The 24,373-nt window shown below is 48.1% G+C and overlaps 1 protein-coding gene across 2 annotated transcripts in view; it reads right to left on the bottom strand.

Moving 5' to 3' along the window:
• LOC130347721 (transcription factor SOX-5-like) overlaps positions 1 to 24,373 on the bottom strand; it is a 335,063-nt gene that overhangs the window by 32,636 nt on the left and 278,054 nt on the right. For both annotated transcript variants that reach the window (XM_056554667.1, XM_056554668.1), the window contains exons 8-10: positions 23,508 to 23,651; positions 14,725 to 14,902; positions 7,834 to 8,006 (exon numbers count right to left, since the gene is read on the bottom strand). In XM_056554667.1, coding sequence (XP_056410642.1) covers positions 7,834 to 8,006; positions 14,725 to 14,902; positions 23,508 to 23,651 — 495 coding nt within the window. The remainder of the gene's footprint in view (positions 1 to 7,833; positions 8,007 to 14,724; positions 14,903 to 23,507; positions 23,652 to 24,373) is intronic.

Below are 24,373 nucleotides of genomic sequence, written 5' to 3'. Positions count from 1 at the left end.
CCCCCATATGTCTTCCATCTCTCTCTCTGCTGACTCATCCGCCATCGGATCTCCGCTCTGTTCTACTTTTAGCTTCTGCCAGAATATTTTGGCGGCAGCGACAGACGGAATATGGTGTCTAAGGAAATTTGTCACTGATTAAAAAAAAAAAAAAAAAACTCCTGTAATTTCCTATTTTATTACAGGACCGCCGCCCCTCCTCCCGCCCCGCCCGGGGTGAGGGGCCTGAGAGCAGATACAGGGGACGCCTTCTTAAAGGGGTTATCCAAGAAAAAACGTTTTATATATATATATATATATATATATATATATATATATATATATATATCAACTGGCTCCAGAAAGTTAAACAGGTTTGTAAATGACTTCTATTAAAAAATCTTAATCCTTTCAGTACTTATAAGCTTCTGAAGTTAAGGTTGTTCTTTTCTGTCTAAATCCTCTCTGATGGCACCTGTCTCTGGAAACGCCCAGTTTAGAAGCAAATCCCCATAGCAAACCTCTTCTAAACTGGGCGTTTCCCGAGACAGGTGTCATCAGAGAGGATTTAGACAGAAAAAAAACAACCTTAACTTCAGAAGCTCATAAGTACTGAAAGGATTAAGATTTTTTAATAGAAGTCATTTACAAATCTGTTTAACTTTCTGGAGCCAGTTGATATATATATAAAAAAGTATTTTTTCCTGGAATACCCCTTTAATCTCTCACTAACTGCAGCAGAACTACAAATCCCATCATGATCTGAAAGCTGCCGACAGTGTTTCCCAACCAGGGTGCCTCCAGCTGTTGCAAAGCTACAACTCCCAGCTAAAGGCTGTCCGGACATGCTGGGAGTTGTAGTTCTGCAACAGCCCAGGAAACACTATACAACAGTTAGAGGAGACTCTACAGCTCAGAATAAACTGCAACATTGTAATAATTTTGTAAAAATAAATAATAATAAAAAAAATCACAAATTGTTACAATGTTGCAGTTTATTTTGAGCTGTAGAGTCTGCTCTAACTGTTGTATAATGTTTCCTGGGCTGTTGCAAAACTACAACTCCCAGCATGCCCGGACAGCCAAAGGCTGTCCGGGCATGCTGTGAGTTGTAGCTTTGCAACAGCTGGAGGCTCCCTAGTTGGGAAACACTGTACTTTAGCAGACTGTAGAGCTCGAAATAAACTGCAACATTGTAACAATTTAGTAAAAATAAATAATAATAATGAGAATAATAAAAAATAAAAATAAATTGTTACAATGTTGCAGTTTCTTCCGAGCTCTACAGTCTGTTATAACTCTGTCGTCCAGTGTTTCCCAAATAGTGTGTCTCCAGCTGTAGCAAAAACAGCTGTCCGGCCATGCTGGGAGTTGTAGTTTTGCAACAGCTGGAGGCACACTGGTCTAAACCCTGTTGGGGTATGATCGAAGTTGTAGCTTTACAACTATGGAATGGGGCCCAATGTACATGCACTGTCAGCTGACTGAGCATGCTGGGAGTTGTAGTACCATTGCGGAATGAGGTTAAAAGTGTGGGTGGGTTGACAAAAACTGCTGATCTGAATTAGGGGGATTACGCGGGGCCACAATTCCCCACGGTCCGAGTACGAGAGCCCGATCAGTCAGCGTAATTACTGCGAGGGGCTGATGCGTCCAACCACAACTCCCAGCGAGCACAGAGGGGGGGGAGGGGGGGATATGTGGAGGAGCGCGGCGGAGAGGTGAAGCGGAGATTAGGGTGCAGAGTGGTTAACAAGTAACAGCAATTTAACGGCGGCCGTCACTTTACATTAGCGTCAGGCGAAGTGTTAAAGCTTCTCCGCTCCGAGACGCCTTTCAAGAAAGCTTAAATATCTGAGGAGAAATTCCTTTCTGCTCGCCATCATTCCCCGAGCCGTCACTTTATCCCCGGAGCGCGCGATCGGCATTCACACCGCGGCGACCGGCTTATCGGCTTTAAAGAGACGAACGGCTGCTGCAAAACTTCTGTACGGAGCATCAAAAAGTAAAGGAGATCGGAATCCTGTGCATCACTTGTTATGGGCCTCTGCCCTCCTGACATGGCTGATAACAGAGAACAATAGATATATTCACCTGTCCTACAGTCACCTCTCTCCTCCTGACATGGCTGATAACAGAGAACAATAGATATATTCACCTGTCCTACAGTCACCTCTCTCCTCCTGACATGGCTGATAACAGAGAACAATAGATATATTCACCTGTCCTACAGTCACCTCTCTCCTCCTGACATGGCTGATAACAGAGAACAATAGATATATTCACCTGTCCTACAATCACCTCTCCCCCCTGACATGGCTGATAACAGAGAACAATAGATTATATTCACCTGTCCTACAATCACCTCTCCCCCCTGACATGGCTGATAACAGAGAACAATAGATTATATTCACCTGTCCTACAGTCACCTCTCCTCCTGACATGGCTGATAACAGAGAACAATAGATTGTATTCACCTGTCCTACAGTCACCTCTCCTCTCCTGACATGGCTGATAACAGAGAACAATAGATATATTCACCTGTCCTACAGTCACCTCTCCTCTCCTGACATGGCTGATAACAGAGAACAATAGATATATTCACCTGTCCTACAGTCACCTCTACTCTCCTGACATGGCTGATAACAGAGAACAATAGATATATTCACCTGTCCTACAGTCACCTCTCCTCTCCTGACATGGCTGATAACAGAGAACAATAGATTATATTCACCTGTCCTACAGTCACCTCTCCCCTCCTGACATGGCTGATAACAGAGAACAATAGATATATTCACCTGTCCTACAGTCACCTCTCCCCTCCTGACATGGCTGATAACAGAGAACAATAGATTATATTCACCTGTCCTACAGTCACCTCTCCTCTCCTGACATGGCTGATAACAGAGAACAATAGATATATTCACCTGTCCTACAGTCACCTCTCCCCTCCTGACATGGCTGATAACAGAGAACAATAGATATATTCACCTGTCCTACAGTCACCTCTCCTCTCCTGACATGGCTGATAACAGAGAACAATAGATATATTCACCTGTCCTACAGTCACCTCTACTCTCCTGACATGGCTGATAACAGAGAACAATAGATATATTCACCTGTCCTACAGTCACCTCTCCCCCCTGACATGGCTGATAACAGAGAACAATAGATTATATTCACCTGTCCTACAGTCACCTCTCCTCCTGACATGGCTGATAACAGAGAACAATAGATTGTATTCACCTGTCCTACAGTCACCTCTCCTCTCCTGACATGGCTGATAACAGAGAACAATAGATATATTCACCTGTCCTACAGTCACCTCTCCTCTCCTGACATGGCTGATAACAGAGAACAATAGATATATTCACCTGTCCTACAGTCACCTCTACTCTCCTGACATGGCTGATAACAGAGAACAATAGATATATTCACCTGTCCTACAGTCACCTCTCCTCTCCTGACATGGCTGATAACAGAGAACAATAGATTATATTCACCTGTCCTACAGTCACCTCTCCCCTCCTGACATGGCTGATAACAGAGAACAATAGATATATTCACCTGTCCTACAGTCACCTCTCCTCTCCTGACATGGCTGATAACAGAGAACAATAGATTATATTCACCTGTCCTACAGTCACCTCTCCTCTCCTGACATGACTGATAACAGAGAACAATAGATTGTATTCACCTGTCCTACAGTCACCTCTCCCCTCCTGACATGGCTGATAACAGAGAACAATAGATATATTCACCTGTCCTACAGTCACCACTCATCTCCTGACATGGCTGATAACAGAGAACAATAGATATATTCACCTGTCCTACAGTCACCTCTCCTCTCCTGACATGGCTGATAACAGAGAACAATAGATATATTCACCTGTCCTACAGTCACCTCTCTCCTCCTGACATGACTGATAACAGAGAACAATAGATATATTCACCTGTCCTACAGTCACCTCTCCCCTCCTGACATGGCTGATAACAGAGAACAATAGATTATATTCACCTGTCCTACAGTCACCTCTCCTCCTGACATGGCTGATAACAGAGAACAATAGATATATTCACCTGTCCTACAGTCACCTCTCCTCTCCTGACATGGCTGATAACAGAGAACAATAGATTATATTCACCTGTCCTACAGTCACCTCTCCTCTCCTGACATGGCTGATAACAGAGAACAATAGATTATATTCACCTGTCCTACAGTCACCTCTCCTCTCCTGACATGGCTGATAACAGAGAACAATAGATATATTCACCTGTCCTACAGCCACCTCTCCCCTCCTGACATGGCTGATAACAGAGAACAATAGATTATATTCACCTGTCCTACAGTCACCTCTCCTCTCCTGACATGGCTGATAACAGAGAACAATAAATATATTCACCTGTCCTACAGTCACCTCTCCTCTCCTGACATGGCTGATAACAGAGAACAATAGATATATTCACCTGTCCTACAGTCACCTCTCCCCTCCTGACATGGCTGATAACAGAGAACAATAGATTGTATTCACCTGTCCTACAGTCACCTCTCCTCTCCTGACATGGCTGATAACAGAGAACAATATATTGTATTCACCTGTCCTACAGTCACCTCTCCCCTCCTGACATGGCTGATAACAGAGAACAATAGATATATTCATCTGTCCTACAGGCACCTCTCATCTCCTGACATGGCTGATAACAGAGAACAATAGATATATTCACCTGTCCTACAGTCACCTCTCCCCTCCTGACATGGCTGATAACAGAGAACAATAGATATATTCATCTGTCCTACAGGCACCTCTCCCCTCCTGACATGGCTGATAACAGAGAACAATAGATATATTCACCTGTCCTACAGTCACTTCTCCCCTCCTGACATGGCTGATAACAGAGAACAATAGATATATTCACCTGTCCTACAGTCACCTCTCCCCTCCTGACACGGCTGATAATAGAGAACAATAGATTATATTCACCTGTCCTACAGTCACCTCTCCCCTCCTGACATGGCTGATAATAGAGAACAATAGATTATATTCACCTGTCCTACAGTCATCTCTCCTCTCCTGACATGGCTGATAACAGAGAACAATAGATATATTCACCTGTCCTACAGTCCCCTCTCCTCTCCTGACATGGCTGATAACAGAGAACAATAGATATATTCACATGTCCTACAGTCACCTCTCTTCTCCTGACATGGCTGATAACAGAGAACAATAGATATATTCACCTGTCCTACAGTCACCTCTCCTCTCCTGACATGGCTGATAACAGAACAATAGATATATTCACCTGTCCTACAGTCACCTCTCCTCTCCTGACATGGCTGATAACAGAGAACAATATATTGTATTCACTTGTCCTACAGTCACCTCTCCCCTCCTGACATGGCTGATAACAGAGAACAATATATTGTATTCACCTGTCCTACAGTCACCTCTCCCCTCCTGACATGGCTGATAACAGATAACAATAGATATATTCACCTGTCCTACAGTCACCTCTCCTCCTGACATGGCTGATAACAGAGAACAATAGATATATTCACCTGTCCTACAGTCACCTCTCCCCTCCTGACATGGCTGATAACAGAGAACAATAGATATATTCACCTGTCCTACAGTCACCTCTCCTCTCCTGACATGGCTGATAACAGAGAACAATAGATATATTCACCTGTCCTACAGTCACCTCTCCTCTCCTGACATGGCTGATAACAGAACAATAGATATATTCACCTGTCCTTTAGTCACCTCTTCCCTCCTGACATGGCTGATAACATAGAACAATATATTGTATTCACTTGTCCTACAGTCACCTCTCCTCTCCTGACATGGCTGATAACAGAGAACAATATATTGTATTCACTTGTCCTACAGTCACCTCTCCCCTCCTGACATGGCTGATAACAGAGAACAATATATTGTATTCACCTGTCCTACAGTCACCTCTCCTCTCCTGACATGGCTCATAACAGAGAACAATAGATATATTCACCTGTCCTACAGTCACCTCTCCCCTCCTGACATGGCTGATAACAGAGAACAATAGATATATTCACCTGTCCTACAGTCACCTCTCTCCTCCTGACATGGCTGATAACAGAGAACAATAGATATATTCACCTGTCCTACAGTCACCTCTCCCCTCCTGACATGGCTGATAACATAGAACAATAGATTATATTCACCTGTCCTACAGTCACCTCTCCTCTCCTGACATGGCTGATAAAGAACAATAGATATATACACCTGTCCTACAGTCACCTCTCCTCTCCTGACATGGCTGATAACAGAGGACAATAGATATATTCACCTGTCCTACAGTCACCTCTCCCCTCCTGACATGGCTGATAACAGAGAACAATAGATATATTCACCTGTCCTACAGTCACCTCTCCTCTCCTGACATGGCTGATAACAGAGGACAATAGATTATATTCACCTGTCCTACAGTCACCTCTCCTCTCCTGACATGGCTGATAACAGAGAACAATAGATATATTCACCTGTCCTACAGTCACCTCTCCTCTCCTGACATGGCTGATAACAGAGAACAATAGATATATTCACCTGTCCTACAGTCACCTCTCTCCTCCTGACATGGCTGATAACAGAGAACAATAGATATATTCACCTGTCCTACAGTCACCTATCCCCTCCTGACATGGCTGATAACAGAGAACAATAGATATATTCACCTGTCCTACAGTCACCTCTCCTCTCCTGACATGGCTGATAACAGAGGACAATAGATTATATTCACCTGTCCTACAGTCACCTCTCCTCTCCTGACATGGCTGATAACAGAGAACAATAGATATATTCACCTGTCCTACAGTCACCTCTCCTCTCCTGACATGGCTGATAACAGAGAACAATAGATATATTCACCTGTCCTACAGTCACCTCTCTCCTCCTGACATGGCTGATAACAGAGAACAATAGATTGTATTCACCTGTCCTACAGTCACCTCTCCCCTCCTGACATGGCTGATAACAGAGAACAATAGCTATATTCACCTGTCCTACAGTCACCTCTCCTCTCCTGACATGGCTGATAACAGAGAACAATAGATTATATTCACCTGTCCTACAGTCACCTCTCCCCTCCTGACATGGCTGATAACAGAGAACAATATATTGTATTCACCTGTCCTACAGTCACCACTCATCTCCTGACATGTGACATGGCTGATAACAGAGAACAATAGATATATTCACCTGTCCTACAGTCACCTCTCCTCTGCTGACATGGCTGATAACAGAGAACAATAGATATATTCACCTGTCCTACAGTCACCTCTCCCCTCCTGACATGGCTGATAACAGAGAACAATAGATTGTATTCATCTGTCCTACAGACACCTCTCCCATCCTGACATGGCTGATAACAGAGAGCAGTTGACTGACAGCTCAGGGACTTTATAATCTGCAGTAACACTTGTGCGCTGTCGTCTTTTCGGATAAATCTTCAGATCCATGATTGTTCCCGACATCAAAGCGTGTCAGCGCGGTGCGTGTGTGGCGCCGGTGACAGCCGGATCCGTCATTAGCAGTGAGCGCCTCGTCCTGTAATCACTGGGAGCGTTTAGCGGGATCACAGCTGTTAGTGGCGCCGTAGAACTCTCCTGTCCTGACACAGCGGCTTACACCCCCCGTCCTGACACAGCGGCTTACACCCCCCACAGCTCATCCCGTACGGTTCCTGTAGAGTATTCGGCGCTGATCTCTCATCTCTCCAGATTTTTCTCTAATTTCCAAGTCAACTCAGATATCTCAACAAATTCATGGAGAATAGAAAAGCGTAACGCACTGTTTCAGGTGGGATTGGCGCGGCACTCACCTTCTCGGTCCGGCAGTTGTTCAGGCCCAGGCTGTTCACCATGGACACTTTCCCATCCAGCGCCTGCTGCTCGCGCCTCAGCTGCTCCTTCATTTGTCGCGCCTCCTGGATCGCCTTGGTCACCGCGTCGTGGTCGTTCAGGTATCCGGTCGAGGTGATGGAGGAGAGGATATCTGCAAGGAAGAAACCGTATGTCAGTGACATCACACGTAAAACTGGGCGATCACATGATCAGTGTGTCCGGGGTTAATATCGCCCAACCAACCACATAACACTGGGAGCAATAACAATCTGATACTTTGTAACCTGTTCTACTTGTCACATTGTTAAAGGGTCAGAATCCCCGCAAACCGAACCGGTCTCCCCTATCTAATCCACCCCTCTGCCCAAACCTCACCCGTTACCCCTCGCCCAACACCAAACCTCACCCATTACCCCTCGCCCAACACCAAACCTCACCCAACACCAAACCTCATCCATTACCCCTCACCCAACACCAAACCTCACCTATTACCCCTCACCCAACACTAAACCTCACCCATTACCCTTCACCCGACACCAAACATCACCCATTACCCCTCACCCGACACCAAACCTCACCCATTACCCCTCACCCGACACCAAACCTCACCCATTACCCCTCACCCGACACCAAACCTCACCCATTACCCCTCGCCCGACACCAAACCTCACCCGTTACCCCTCGCCCAACACCAAACCTCACCTATTACCCCTCACCTGACACCAAACCTCACCCATTACCCCTCGCCCAACACCAAACCTCAGCCAACACCAAACCTCACCTGTTACCCCTCCCCGACACCAAACCTCACCCGTTACCCCTCGCCCAACACCAAACCTCACCCATTACCCCTCGCCCGACACCAAACCTCACCCGTTACCCCTCGCCCAACACCAAACCTCACCTATTACCCCTCACTCGACACCAAACCTCACCCATTACCCCTCGCCCGACACCAAACCTCACCCATTACCCCTTGCCCGACACCAAACCTCATCCATTATCCCTCCCCCGACACCAAACCTCCCCCATTCCCCTCCCCCGACACCAAACCTCGCCCATTACCCCCCGCCCAACACTCCTCATCCCAAACCTCACCCATTACCCCTCCCCCGACACCAAACCTCACCCATTACCTCTCCCCCGACACCAAACCTAACCCGTTAACCCCACTTGACACCAAACCTCACCCATTACCCCCCGCACAACACTCCTCAGCCCAAATCTCACTAATTACCTCTCCCCCGACACCAAACCTCACCCATTACCTCTCCCCCGACACCAAACCTCACCCATTACCCCCCACCCAACATTCCTCAGCCCAAACCTCACCCATTACCCCCCACTTGACACCAAACCTCACCCATTACCCCCCCCCCCCCACCCAACACTCCTCAACCCAAAACTCACTATTACCCTCCGTCCGCCACTCTTCAGCCCAAACTTCACCCATTACCCCCTCGCCTGACACTCCTCAGCCCAAACCTCACTGGGAGTTGTAGTTTTGCAAAACAAACGGGACACACTAGACTAGAGAGTAATAGCCGACTGTACAGCTGGGAATAAACTGCAACATTGTAACAATTTGTGTTTTTATTTTTTTATTTATTATTATTATTATTACTAAATTGTTACAATGTTGCTGTTTATTCCGCTATGACTTTGTAGTCCGTGTGTCCCAGCTGAAAATTTGGCATGATGGGAGTTGTAGTTCTACAGTGGGTAGAGTGGGATTGCCGGTGCAGGAGTGGACAGATGGGGGATTGCTGAACAGAAGGCGCTGCTAATCGCAAAGAAATCACGGCTCTGCCCGAACATGTTCTGCGGATTCCAGAAAAAAGAAAAAAAAAAAAGAAACTAATCCATTTTTAGAACAAAAAACATCTGTCCGGTAAATCCTGTAATCTGCCGCGACGCGCCGGTAAATCCCGCGATTTGTTGTAAAACACCGAGATTAAAAGAAAGGGAAATGGGAAATTGGTAAGCGCTCGGCGCGGCCGCGTTATTAATACTCGCCGCTTTGTGTCAATTATGAATGTTGTGTATCTAATGGCGGCGGATTACACGCCCGCGCCGGATTAACGGACTCTGCTATCTGATCTCAGCTCTGCCAGGAAACATGGAGGAGCATTGTCTGCGCACTGAGGGGGAGGGGCGGTGTCAGATTAGTTCTAAACCTCGCTGCGAGGGCCTTTCCGGATCCAAGTTTTACGCCGGTCGGATAATTCAGAGCAGAAGCGAATTAAAGCTTCAGGATACGTTCACACGTACGCAGATTTGATGCGCAGGATTTTCTGGTGCAGATTTCAATGTAAACTAAACGATTGAGCATAATCGGCAGTTACAAATCCTGCGCATCAAATCTGCGCAGGATCCAGTATCCTCAAGGAGGGAAATTAATCCGGCGAGCACGAGCGCAAAACTATCGGAACTAGGTCGACCACTTTGTAGAATATAACCACTATGGCTGCTATAATGTCCATCATGAGTCACATAAAATACAGCAGGGGCGGGGCTATGATCTGTAAATAGACTATGATATCATACAGCAGGGGCGGGGCTCTGATCAGGAAATAGACTATGATATCATACAGCAGGGGCGGGGCTCTGAGCTGTAAATAGACTATGATATAATACAGCAGGGGCGGGGCTCTGATCAGTAAATAGACTATGATAAAATACAGCAGGGGCAGGGCTCTGATTTGTAAATAGACTATGATATAATACAGCAGGGGCGGGGCTCTGATCTGTAAATAGAATATGATAAAATACAGCAGGGGCAGGGCTCTGATCTGTAAATAGAATATGATATAATACAGCAGGGGCAGGGCTCTGAGCTGTAAATAGACTATGATATAATACAGCAGGGGCGGGGCTCTGATCAGTAAATAGAGTATGATATAATACAGCAGGAGCGGGGCTCTGATCTGTAAATAGACTATGATATAATACAGCAGGGGCGGGGCTCTGATCTATAAATAGACTATGGTATAATACAGCAGGGGCGGGGCTCTGATCTGTAAATAGACTATGATATAATACAGTAGGGGCGGGGCTCTGATCTGTAAATAGACTATGATATAATACAGCAGGGGCGGGGCTCTGATGTATAAATAGAATATGATAAAATACAGCAGGGGCGGGGCTCTGATCTGTAAATAGACTATGATATAATACAGCACTGGCGGGGCTCTGGTCAGAAAATAGAATACTATATAATACAGCAGGGGTGGGGCTACAATCAGTAAATAGACTATGATATAATACAGCAGGGGCAAGGCTCTGATCAGTAAATAGACTATGATATAATACAGCAGGGGTGGGGCTCTGATCAGTAAAAAGACTGATATAATACAGCAGGGGCGGGGCTGTGATCAGTAAATAGACTGATATAATACAGCAGGGGTGGGGCTCTGATCTATAAATAGACTATGATATAATACAGCAGGGGTGGGGCTCTGATCAGTAAATAGACTATGATATAATACAGCAGGGGTGGGGCTCTGATTAGTAAATAGACTATGATATAATACAGCAGGGGCGGGGCTCTGATCTGTAAATAGACTATGATAAAATACAGCAGGGGCGGGGCTCTGATCTGTAAATAGACTACGATATATTAGAGCAGGGGCGGGGCTCTGATGTGTAAATAGACTATGATATAATACAGCACGGGCGGGGCTCTGGTCAGAAAATAGAATACGATATAATACAGCAGGGGCAGAGCTCTGATCAGTAAATAGACTATGATATAATACAGCAGGGGCGGGGCTCTGATCAGTAAATAGACTATGATATAATACAGCAGGGGTGGGGCTCTGATTAGTAAATAGACTATGATATAATACAGAAGGGGGGGGGGCTCTGATCTGTAAATAGACTATGCTAAAATACAGCAGGGGCGGGGCTCTGATCTGTAAATAGACTACGATATATTAGAGCAGGGGCGGGGCTCTGATGTGTAAATAGAATATGATATAATACAGCAGGGGCGGGGCTCTGATATGTAAATAGAATAGGATATAATACAGCAGGGGTGGGGCTCTGATCTGTAAATAGACTATGATATAATACAGCACGGGCGGGGCTCTGGTCAGAAAATAGAATACGATATAATACAGCAGGGGCAGAGCTCTGATCAGTAAATAGACTATGATATAATACAGCAGGGGCGGGGCTCTGATCAGTAAATAGACTATGATATAATACAGCAGGAGCGGGGCTCTGATATATATATAGACTATGATATAATACAGCAGGGGTGGGGCTATGATCAGTAAATAGACTATGATATAATACAGCAGGGGTGGGGCTCTGATCTGTAAATAGACTATGATATAATATGGCAGGGGCGGGGCTCTGATCTGTAAATAGACTATGATATAATACAGCAGGGGTTGGGCTCTGATCTGTAAATAGACGATGATATAATACAGCAGGGGTGGGGCTCTGATCTGTAAATAGACTATGATATCATAAAGCAGGGGCAGGGCTTTGATCAGTAAATAGACTATGATATAATACAGCAGGGGCGGGGCTCTGATCTATAAATAGACTATGCTATAATACAGCAAGGGCGGGGCTCCGATTTGTAAATAGACTATGATATAATAAAGCAGGGGCAGGGCTCTGCTCTATAAAAAGAATATGATATAATACAGCAGGGGCGGGGTTCTGATCTATAAATAGACTATGATATAATACAGCAGGGGCGGGGCTCTGATCTGTAAATAGACTACGATATAATACAGCAGCGGCGGGGCTCTGATCTGTAAATAGACTACGATATAATAAATTAGGGGTGGGGCTCTGATGTGTAAATAGAATATGATATAATACAGCAGGGGCGGGGCTCTGATCAGTAAATAGAATATGATATAATACAGCAGGGGCGGGGCTCTGATCAGTAAATAGAATATGATATAATACAGCAGGGGCGGGGTTCTGATCTATAAATAGACTATGATATAATACAGCAGGGGCGGGGCTCTGATCTGTAAATAGACTATGATATAATACAGCAGGGACGGGGCTATGATCTGTAAATAGACTATGATATAATAAATTAGGGGTGGGGCTCTGATGTGTAAATAGAATATGATATAATACAGCAGGGACGGGGCTCTGATCAGTAAATAGAATATGATATAATACAGCAGGGGCGGGGCTCTGATCAGTAAATAGAATATGATATAATACAGCAGGGGCGGGGTTCTGATCTATAAATAGACTATGATATAATACAGCAGGGGCGGGGCTCTGATCTGTAAATAGACTATGATATAATACAGCAGGGACGGGGCTATGATCTGTAAATAGACTATGATATAATACAGTAGGGTCGGGGCTCTGATCAGTAAATAGACTATGATATAATACAGCAGGGGCGGGGCTCTGATCTGTAAATAGACTATGATATAATACAGCAGGGGCGGGGCTCTGATCAGTAAATGGAATATGATATAATACAGCAGGGGCGGGGCTCTGATCTGTAAATAAACTATGATATAATACAGTAGGGGCGGGGCTCTGATCAGTAAATAGACTATGATATAATACAGCAGGGGCGGGGCTCTGATCTGTAAATAGACTATGATATAATACAGCAGGGGCAGGGCTCTGATCTGTAAATAGAATATGATATAATACAGCAGGGGCAGGGCTCTGAGCTGTAAATAGACTATGATATAATACAGCAGGGGCGGGGCTCTGATCAGTAAATAGAGTATGATATAATACAGCAGGAGCGGGGCTCTGATCTGTAAATAGACTATGATATCATACAGCAGGGGCGGGGCTCTGATCTGTAAATAGACTATGATATAATACAGCAGGGGCGGGGCTCTGATCTGTAAATAGACTATGATATAATACAGCAGGAGCGGGGCTCTGATATATATAGACTATGATATAATACAGCAGGAGCGGGGCTCTGATATATATATATACTATGATATAATACAGCAGGGATGGGGCTATGATCAGTAAATAGACTATGATATAATACAGCAGGGGTGGGGCTCTGATCAGTAAATAGAATATGATATAATAAAGCAGGGGCGGGGCTCTGATATGTAAATAGACTATGATATAATACAGCAGGGGCGGGGCTCTGATCTGTAAATAGACTATGATATAATACAGCAGGGGCGGGGCTCTGATCTGTAAATAGACTATGAAATAATAAAGAGAGGCGTGGGAAGGGTTAACTCCTGTGGAGGATACAAAGTAACAACGTATAAATTCCTGACTTTATCGCAGCGCGCGCACCAGAAATGTTGTGTTGTGTGTATAAACAGGAAGCGCGGTGTTTACATGGGATGTGGATACGACGCATATGGTGGAGGCGAGCGCGATGTTCGCCGCGCATCTTCACGTACCCGACGAGTTTTGACAACAGAAAGCAAACATGTTTAGGGTTCCCCATTGTGTGTTTGCGCTTCCGTCGGTGTACTCTGTCGCCCCAGTCTGTGCCGTGATCCGCGTCTGCGACTAACACCTGCTTCAGCTTCACCACCACCATACTTGTAAAGTTTCGTCTTTTGCATCAAAACAACTAAACAAATAAGTAAAGTTGCCAAATTATTGTAACATTTTGACTCCGTATGATCAGAGCGCAGACACATCCGCACACCCTCGTCTGATGATTGGCGCATTTATACGTTATTACGGAAATAATCATGGTGCTTTTTTCTTTTAGGTCACGAAATAACTGGATCCGCTGTGAATTTTACTGCCTGAAAGGAAAGTGATGAACACAGCAGGAGATGCGGCACAGTGTGACAGCCCAGTCGTCACATGACAGCGCCGACTCTGCCCTTCAGCTCAATGTCAGCGAGTGCGCGGCGCAGGAACCTGCCGTCACTCACCTATAGAACTGACTCTGACGGGCGGGCTGGTGAGCGTGGAGGAGACGGACGGTTTGTATGAACTGTTTCCACTGCTCATCCTGGAGGTGGGGATGTGCGGAGAGGTGGGCGACGCCGGAGATTTCCTGTCTGACATCTTGGGTTTGGCGGAGAGGTTCAGCGGCTGCGCCAAGTCCTCCTGTGGGAAAAGGACACAACGAAAAAGAGGGTGAGAAATGATATTCATCAAACACCCCAAAAACTGGATACTATGTATCAATCATCTATATAGACCCCAATATATATATATACTCAGGTTATTATGTATCAATGATCTATATAGACCCCAATATATATATATACTGACAGGTTATGTATCAATCATCTATATAGACCCCAATATATATACTGACAGGTTATTATGTATCAATCATCTATATAGACCCCAATATATATATATATATATATATATATATATATATATATATATATATATACTGACAGGTTATTATGTATCAATCATCTATATAGACCCCAATATATATATATACTCACAGGTTATTATGTATCAATCATCTATATAGACCCCAATATATATATATATATATATATATATATATATATATATATATATATATATATACTCACAGGTTATTATGTATCAATCATCTATATAGACCCCAATATATATATACTGACAGGTTATTATGTATCACTGATCTATATAGACCCCAATATATATATATACTCACAGGTTATTATGTATCAATCATCTATATAGACCCCAATATATATATATATATATATATATATATATATATATATATACTCACAGGTTATTATGTATCAATCATCTATATAGACCCCAATATATATATATATATATATATATATATATATATATATATATATTATATATATATACTCACAGGTTATTATGTATCAATCATCTATATAGACCCCAATATATATATATATATACTGACAGGTTATTATGTATCAATCATCTATATAAACCCCAATATATATATATATATATATATATACTGACAGGTTATTATGTATCACTGATCTATATAGACCCCAATATATATATATACTGACAGGTTATTATGTATCACTGATCTATATAGACCCCAATATATATATACACTGACAGGTTATTATGTATCACTGATCTATATAGACCCCAATATATATATACTGACAGGTTATTATGTATCACTGATCTATATAGACCCCAATATATATATACACTGACAGGTTATTATGTATCACTGATCTATATAGACCCCAATATATATATATACTGACAGGTTATTATGTATCAATCATCTATATAGACCCCAATATATATATACACTGACAGGTTATTATGTATCACTGATCTATATAGACCCCAATATATATATACTGACAGGTTATTATGTATCAATCATCTATATAGACCCCAATATATATATTTACTCACAGGTTATTATGTATCACTGATCTATATAGACCCCAATATATATATATACTGACAGGTTATTATGTATCACTGATCTATATACATGAATATAATCAGTGTAGACAGGCAGCGCTGTGCAGTGAGCAGTGCAGGGTTTGGCGGTATATCAGGCTTGTGCCGATGCCGCTCTGCCCTGTTTCATAGATGGGATTGGTGCCCAAGGAGGGTATAACCTTGTAATAGGGGGACGCGGCTGTAATAATAATATAAAGTGATGGGCAGTCACATAGAGCGCGGTGGTGGAGTGAGGGGCGATCACTTTCTGTGCCCCCCCCCCCCCCGATGACTTGAAGGGCGCGAGGATTGAATTTCTATTACTATTAAATACAATGTCAGATGTCAGTGGAGCGCTCAGCGTTCTCGGCGGCGGGGTCACCCCCCATAATTGTAAATTGTAGTCTCTTCTTACACGAAGGCTGAAGATGAACTGCGGCTCGGAGAGACTGCGGCGGGATCCATAACCGGCAAATGTAGCGTTCACGCAATGAACATGCACCATCACTAATAGATTGTAAGCTCTTGTGTTACTTATGGCTGTGTACTGAGGAAGAGTAGGTTCACCCAGCTTTCCACAGACCCTGAATAATGTATGATATGACATTGTAATACACACAACTCTATTCATGGATAAGGCTCAGGATGAACCAAGCTGAGGGAGGACTCCGTGGTCCTAGGGAGCAAGGTCCTGGATCTCTGGGAAGGAGGTCTGGGGTCTCTGGGTGTTCTGGGGAGGAGGGTCGGGATCTGTGGAGGTTCTAGGGAGGAGGGTCAGGATCACCGGAGGTCCTGGGGAGGAGGGTCGGGATCTGTGGGGGTCCTGGGGAGGAGGGTCGGGATCTGTGGAGGTTCTAGGGAGGAGGGTCAGGATCACCGGAGGTCCTGGGGAGGAGGGTCGGGATCTGTGGGGGTCCTGGGGAGGAGGGTCGGGATCTGTGGGGGTCCTGGGGAGGAGGGTCAGGATCTGTGGGGGTCCTGGGGAGGAGGGTCGGGATCTGTGGGGATCCGGTGGAGGAGGGTCGGGATCTGTGGAGGTCCTGGGGAGGAGGGTCGGGATCATTGGAGGTCCTGGAGAGGAGGGTCGGGGTCTGTGGGGGTCCTGGGGAGGAGGGTCGGGATCTGTGGGGGTCCTGGGGAGGAGGGTCGGGATCTGTGGGGGTCCTGGGGAGGAGGGTCGGGATCTGTGGGGGTCCTGGAGAGGAGGGTCGGGATCTGTGGAGGTCCTGGGGAGGAGGGTCGGGATCTGTGGGGGTCCTGGGGAGGTGGGTCGGGATCTGTGGGGGTCCTGGGGAGGAGGGTCGGGGTCTGTGGAGGTCCTGGGGAGGAGGGTCGGGATCTGTGGAGGTCCTGGAGAGGAGGGTCGGGATCTGTGGGGGTCCTGGAGAGGAGGGTCGGGATCTGTGGGGGTCCTGGGGAGGAGGGTCGGGATCTGTGGGGGTCCTGGGGAGGAGGGTCAGGGTCTGTGGGGGTCCTGGGGAGGAGGGTCGGGGTCTGTGGGGGTCCTGGAGAGGAGGGTCGGGATCTGTGGGGGTCCTGGGGAGGAGGGTCGGGATCTGTGGGGGTCCTGAGGAGGAGGGTCGGGGTCTGTGGAGGTCCTGGGGAGGAGGGTCGGGGTCTGTGGGGGTTCTGGGGAGGAGGGTCGGGGTCACTGGAGGTCCTGGGGAGGAGGGTCGGGGTCTGTGGGGGTCCTGGGGAGGACGGTCGGGATCTGTGGGGGTCCTGGAGAGGAGGGTCGGGATCTGTGGGGGTCCTGGGGAGGAGGGTCGGGATCTGTGGGGGTCCTGGGGAGGAGGGTCGGGATCTGTGGGGGTCCTGGAGAGCAGAGTCGGGATCTGTTGGGGTCCTGGGGAGGAAGGTCGGGATCTGTGGGGGTTCTGGAGTGGAGGGTCGGGATCTGTGGGGGTCCTGGGGAGGAGGGTCGGGATCTGTGGGGGTCCTGGGGAGGAGGGTCGGGATCTGTGGGGGTCCTGGGGAGGAGGGTCGGGGTCTGTGGAGGTCCTGGGGAGGAGGGTCGGGGTCTGTGGAGGTCCTGGGGAGGAGGGTCGGGGTCTGTGGGGGTCCTGGGGAGGAGGGTCGGGATCTGTGGGGGTCCTGGGGAGTAGGGTCGGGATCTGTGGGGGTCCTGGAGAGGAAGGTCGGGATCTGTGGGGGTCCTGGGGAGGTGGGTCGGGATCTGTGGGGGTCCTGGGGAGGAGGGTCGGGATCTGTGGGGGTTCTGGGGAGGAGGGTCGGGGTCTGTGAGGGTCCTGGAGAGGAGGGTCGGGATCTGTGGAGGTCCTGGAGAGGAGGGTCGGGATCTGTGGGGGTCCTGGGGAGGAGGGTTGGGGTCTGTGAGGGTCCTGGGGAGGAGGGTCGGGGTCTGTGGAGGTCCTGGGGAGGAGGGTCGGGGTCTGTGGAGGTCCTGGAGAGGAGGGTCGGGGTCTGTGGGGGTCCTGGAGAGGAGGGTCGGGGTCTGTGGGGGTCCTGGAGAGGAGGGTCGGGGTCTGTGGGGGTCCTGGAGAGGAGGGTCGGGATCTGTGGGGGTCCTGGAGAGGAGAGTCTGGATCTGTGGGGGTCCTGGGGAGGAGGGTCGGGATCTGTGGGGGTCCTGGGGAGAAGGGTCCGGATCTGTGGGGGTCCTGGGGAGGAGGGTCGGGGTCTGTGGGGGTCCTGGGGAGGAGGGTCGGGATCTGTGGGGGTCCTGGAGAGGAGGGTCGGGGTCTGTGGGGGTCCTGGGGAGGAGGGTCGGGATCTGTGGGGGTCCTGGGGAGGAGGGTCGGGATCTGTGGGGGTCCTGGGGAGAAGGGTCCGGATCTTTGGGGGTCCTGGGGAGGAGGGTCGGGATCTGTGGGGGTCCTGGAGAGGAGGGTCGGGATCTGTGGGGGTCCTGGAGAGGAGGGTCGGGGTCTGTGGGGGTCCTGGGGAGGAGGGTCGGGGTCTGTGGGGGTCCTTCTATGTTATCAGTCAGTCTAGGAGAAGCTGGATGCAAAAATGCAAGCAAATAGTAATCCACTCCTCTGCTCTCTGTTATCAGCCGCTCCTCTATAGGGTCCAGTCCGGAGGTTGTATATAGTCCGGACATCTCAGGTGCGGTCTCGTCATTGAGAAGATCTGCAGCCGCAGGTGACAACTGCCCTACATAGCGCTGCCTCCATTACACATTCATCCTTCGTGATGGGACGCGACACTCTGCGGCATGAAACAGACGGATGAATTAGATGCGGCTATGCACGTGTCCGTCATCACAGGCGCCCCCAGCAGGCAGGGATTCTGTCCGAATGTGGACTGACTGAAGGCGAAGAATACGGCGCCGCGTCCACGGTGACTCACGGCCTCATCCATCACAACGTTTGCCCCGTGTCAGGACCATGATGGAGCGGATGAGACAGATGACGTCTGGGGGGACATGTCCGGTGGGGACGGCGTCGGTCAAACCTCACGTGCGGTAGATGAGCGCCGCTGCTAATCGCTGGACACGAGCGTCTCTAGGGCCTCGGCCAGAGGAGGATGTATACGGGATCGTCACATCGGCTGCTTCTCCTCAACTTTAAAAGAAATAGTTAAAGAAAACCTGGAGGTTCATGGTGCGATATTACTGTAATTATCCCAAAATATCCAGCCGGGTGAAAACTGCAGGGTCAGGGGACAGTAGGGTGAAAACTGCAGGGTCAGGGGACAGTAGGGTGAAAACTGTGCAGGGTCAGGGGACAGTAGGGTGAGAACTGTGCAGGGTCAGGGGACAGTAGGGTGAAAACTGCAGGGTCAGGGGACAGTAGGGTGAAAACTGTGCAGGGTCAGGGGACAGTAGGGTGAAAACTGTGCAGGGTCAGGGGACAGTAGGGTGAAAACTGCAGGGTCAGGGGACAGTAGGGTGAAAACTGTGCAGGGTCAGGGGACAGTAGGGTGAAAACTGTGCAGGGTCAGGGGACAGTAGGGTGAAAACTGTGCAGGGTCAGGGGACAGTAGGGTGAAAACTGTGCAGGGTCAGGGGACAGTAGGGTGAAAACTGTGCAGGGTCTGGGGACAGTAGGGTGAAAACTGTGCAGGGTCAGGGGACAGTAGGGTGAAAACTGTGCAGGGTCTGGGGACAGCCGGGAGACATCTCTGCAGGGTCTGGAGACAGTAGGGTGAAAACTGCAGGGTCTGGAGACAGTAGGGTGAAAACTGTGCAGGGTCTAGGGACAGCCGGCAGACAACTCTGCAGGGTCTGGGGACAGTAGGGTGAAAACTGTGCAGGGTCTGGGGACAGTAGGGTGAAAACTGTGCAGGGTCTGGGGACAGCCGGGAGACAACTCTGCAGGGTCTGGAGACAGTAGGGTGAAAACTGTGCAGGGTCTAGGGACAGTAGGGTGAAAATTGTGCAGGGTCTGGGGACAGTAGGGTGAAAACTGTGCAGGGTCAGGGGACTGTAGGCTGAAAACTGTGCAGGGTCTGGGGACAGTTGGGTGACATCTCTACAGGGTCTGGAGAAAGTTGGGTGACATCTCTACAGGGTTTGGAGACAGTCAGGTGACAACTCTTCAGGGTCTGGAGACAGTTGGGTGACATCTCTTTAGAGTCTGGAGACAGTCAGGTGACAACTCTTCAGGGTCTGGGGACAGTTGGGTGACATCTCTACAGGGTCTGGAGACAGTCAGGTGACTGATCTTCATGGTCTGGAGACAGTTGGGTGACAGCTCTTCAGGGTCTGGAGACAGTTGGGTGACAGCTCTTCAGGGTCTGGAGACAGTTGGGTGACAGCTCTTCAGGGTCTGGAGACAGTTGGGTGACAGCTCTTCAGGGTCTGGAGACAGTAAGGTGACAGCTCTTCAGGGTCTGGAGACAGTAAGGTGACAGCTCTTCAGGGTCTGGAGACAGTTGGGTGACCGTAATAGCTGCTATAAGTGAGATGTTTCCATTTCTTGCGTTCCGTTAACGTTCTGCACGTGTTGTCCTCCGGGCGCAGTTTTGGGTTCGCCAGATGTTAATCGCGGTCGCAGGTGGAGCAGGATGCGGTGCAGCGGGTGGATAACGGGTGGCGCAGATGACAGGCGCGTGTGTACAGGAGGGGGACGGGCGCAGGTCGGTCGGGGAACACGCGGAGCGCCATGTCTGTCAGCCGCCGCCACCATTAGGACACAATCTTGTTCTTTTATTACAAGTGATCTCTGCCGGATGGCGCGGCGGGGAAGACGCGTGAAATCAATGCGGAGGGTTTCCAGGCTGAGCTCCGGGGTCAGCGCTCGTCTATCATTTCCAGGTATTATCTTCGCCTTCTCTCGCTCGCGCTCCGCGTCTCCTACTGGCACACAGCAGATTGAAAACAGCGGGACCCACTCCGCGCGCGCCGCTACTCCGCAGCCTTTTCAGAGGTTTCTTCCTTTTCATTTTCTCTCTTTTTTTTTTGCAATTTGCAAATGTGACCGACGCGCTGAGCTCTGCCGCATCACCGAACACACGGCCATTCCTGTTAACCCCTTCCAGGCCGTGCACATCACTCAACGCTTGAGCTCTTCAGCCATTGTAGAACTACAACTCCCATCATGCCCTGACAGTGTTTCCCAACCTGAGATTCTCCATCCATTGCAGAACTACAACTCCCATCATGCCCTGACAGCGTTTCCCAACCTGTGACTCTCTGGCCATTGTAGAACTACAACTCCCATCATGCCCTGACAGTGTTTCCCAACCTGAGATTCTCCATCCATTGCAGAACTACAACTCCCATCATGCCCTGACAGCGTTTCCCAACCTGTGACTCTCTGGCCATTGTAGAACTACAACTCCCATCATGCCCTGACAGCGTTTCCCAACCTGTGATTCTCCGGCCATTGTAGAACTACAACTCCCATCATGCCCTGACAGTGTTTCCCAACCTGAGATTCTCCATCCATTGCAGAACTACAACTCCCATCATGCCCTGACAGCGTTTCCCAACCTGTGACTCTCTGGCCATTGTAGAACTACAACTCCCATCATGCCCTGACAGTGTTCCCAAACCTGTGATTCTCCGGCCATTGTAGAACTACAACTCCCATCATGCCCTGACAGTGTTCCCAAACCTGTGATTCTCCGGCCATTGTGGAACTACAACTCCCATCATGCGCTGATAGTGTTTCCCAACCTGAGATTCTCCATTCATTGCAGAACTACAACTCCCATCATGCCCTGACAGCGTTTCCCAACCTGTGACTCTCCGGCCATTGTGGAACTACAACTCCCATCATGCGCTGATAGTATTTCCCAACCTGAGATTCTCCATCCATTGCAGAACTACAACTCCCATCATGCCCTAACTGTGTTCCCCAACCTGTGACTCTCTGGCCATTAAAGAACTACAACTCCCATCATGCCCTGACTGTGTTCCCCAACCTGTGACTCTCTGGCCATTAAAGAACTACAACTCCCATCATGCCCTGACAGCGTTTCCCAACCTGTAACTCTCTTTCCATTGCAGAACTACAACTCCCATCATGCCCTGACAGTGTTCCCCAACCTGTGACTCTCTGGCCATTAAAGAACTACAACTCCCATCATACCCTGACAAATGTTCAGCTGGGTCATCCTCTACTGCAGTGTTTTTCCAACCATAGTACCTCCAGCTGTTGCAAAACTACAACTCCCAGCATGCCCAGGAGACACACAAGTTGGGGCACAATGGACTACAGAATCTCATAGCAGAATAAACTGCAACATTGTAACAAATTTAGTAATAATAATAATATTTAGAATAAATAAATAATAAACACAAATTGTTACACTGTTGCAGTTTATACTGAGCTATAGAGTCTGCTATGTCTCTCTAGTTCAGTGTTTCCCAACCAGGGTGCCTCCAGCTGTTGCAAAACTACAACTCCCAGCATGCCCGGACAGCCAACGGCTGTCCGGGCATGCTGGGAGTTGTAGTTTTGCAACAGCTGGAGGGCCGCAGGCTGGGTGTGGGAGTTGTAGTTTTGCAACAGCTGGAGGGCCGCAGGTTGGTTGTGGGAGTTGTAGTTTTGCAACAGCTGGAGGGCCGCAGGTTGGTTGTGGGAGTTGTAGTTTTGCAACAGCTGGAGGGCTGCAGGTTGGCGTTCCAGTTGTTGCCAAACTCCAACTCCCGTCGAACCCCGAAAGCCTTTGGCAACCTGTGGCTGGGCAGTCATTGCAGGCAGAGCATGCTGGGAGTTGTAGTTTTGCAGGATGGGAAGGACCGATCTAGAACATGTGACCCTGACAGAAGCGTTACAATGTTTCAGCTCAGCCTATGCGCCCAAACGGATACATTTGACCTGATACATTGTAACAGAACAGCGCGGTGGGTGTCGGTCATCACTCACAGGTGACATGTGGCGGTTACCTTGGATTTGGGGGGCGGGCTGCTCGTATTCTTCTCGGCATTCAGGCTGGAGGGGGACACGGCAGCGAGATTCCCCTGCGGCATCCCTGGCATCTTGTTCCCTGGAGACACCTGCATGGCAGCGAGCTGCGCCGCGTAAAACTGCTGTGGAGAGAGACAGAGACGGGTGAGGGGCGGCGGGAGCTGTCACCGGAATCACCAAAGGGGGAGACAGCGACCCCCTGGGAGACCACGGCTGCAGAATACATATATATATACATGGAAGTGGTACTGTGCAGCATCAGACTACAGACTCCGGCATGGCCTAGGGTGACAAGAGCAATGGATGTATCTTCACTCATACAGTAGATGCTGCACAGTACTACTCCTCTCAATGTGCACAGTACTACCCACACAGTACTATTCCTCTCAGTGTGAACAGTACTACTCCTCCCAATGTGCACAATACTCCTCTCCATGTGTGAGAACTCTGTATGCACAGTACTACTCCTCTCCATGTGTGAGAACTCTGTATACACAGTACTACTCCTCTCCATGTGTGATAACTGTATGCACAGTACTACTCCTCTCCATGTGTGATAACTGTATGCACAGTACTACTCCACTCCATGTGTGATAACTGTATGCACAGTACTACTCCACTCCATGTGTGATAACTGTATGCACAGTACTACTCCACTCCATGTGTAATAACTGTATGCACAGTACTGCTCCTCTCCATGTGTGATAACTCTGTATGCACATTACTACTCCACTCCATGTGTGATAACTGTATGCACAGTACTACTCCACTCCATGTGTGATAACTGTATGCACAGTACTACTCCACTCCATGTGTAATAACTGTATGCACAGTACTACTCCCC

The sequence above is a fragment of the Hyla sarda genome, unplaced genomic scaffold, assembly GCF_029499605.1.
Source record: "Hyla sarda isolate aHylSar1 unplaced genomic scaffold, aHylSar1.hap1 scaffold_85, whole genome shotgun sequence".
In the NCBI taxonomy this organism is placed as follows: domain Eukaryota; kingdom Metazoa; phylum Chordata; class Amphibia; order Anura; family Hylidae; genus Hyla; species Hyla sarda.
The sequence above is the reverse complement of the archived record's forward strand: the minus strand, read 5'-3'. Positions and strand labels throughout refer to the sequence as shown.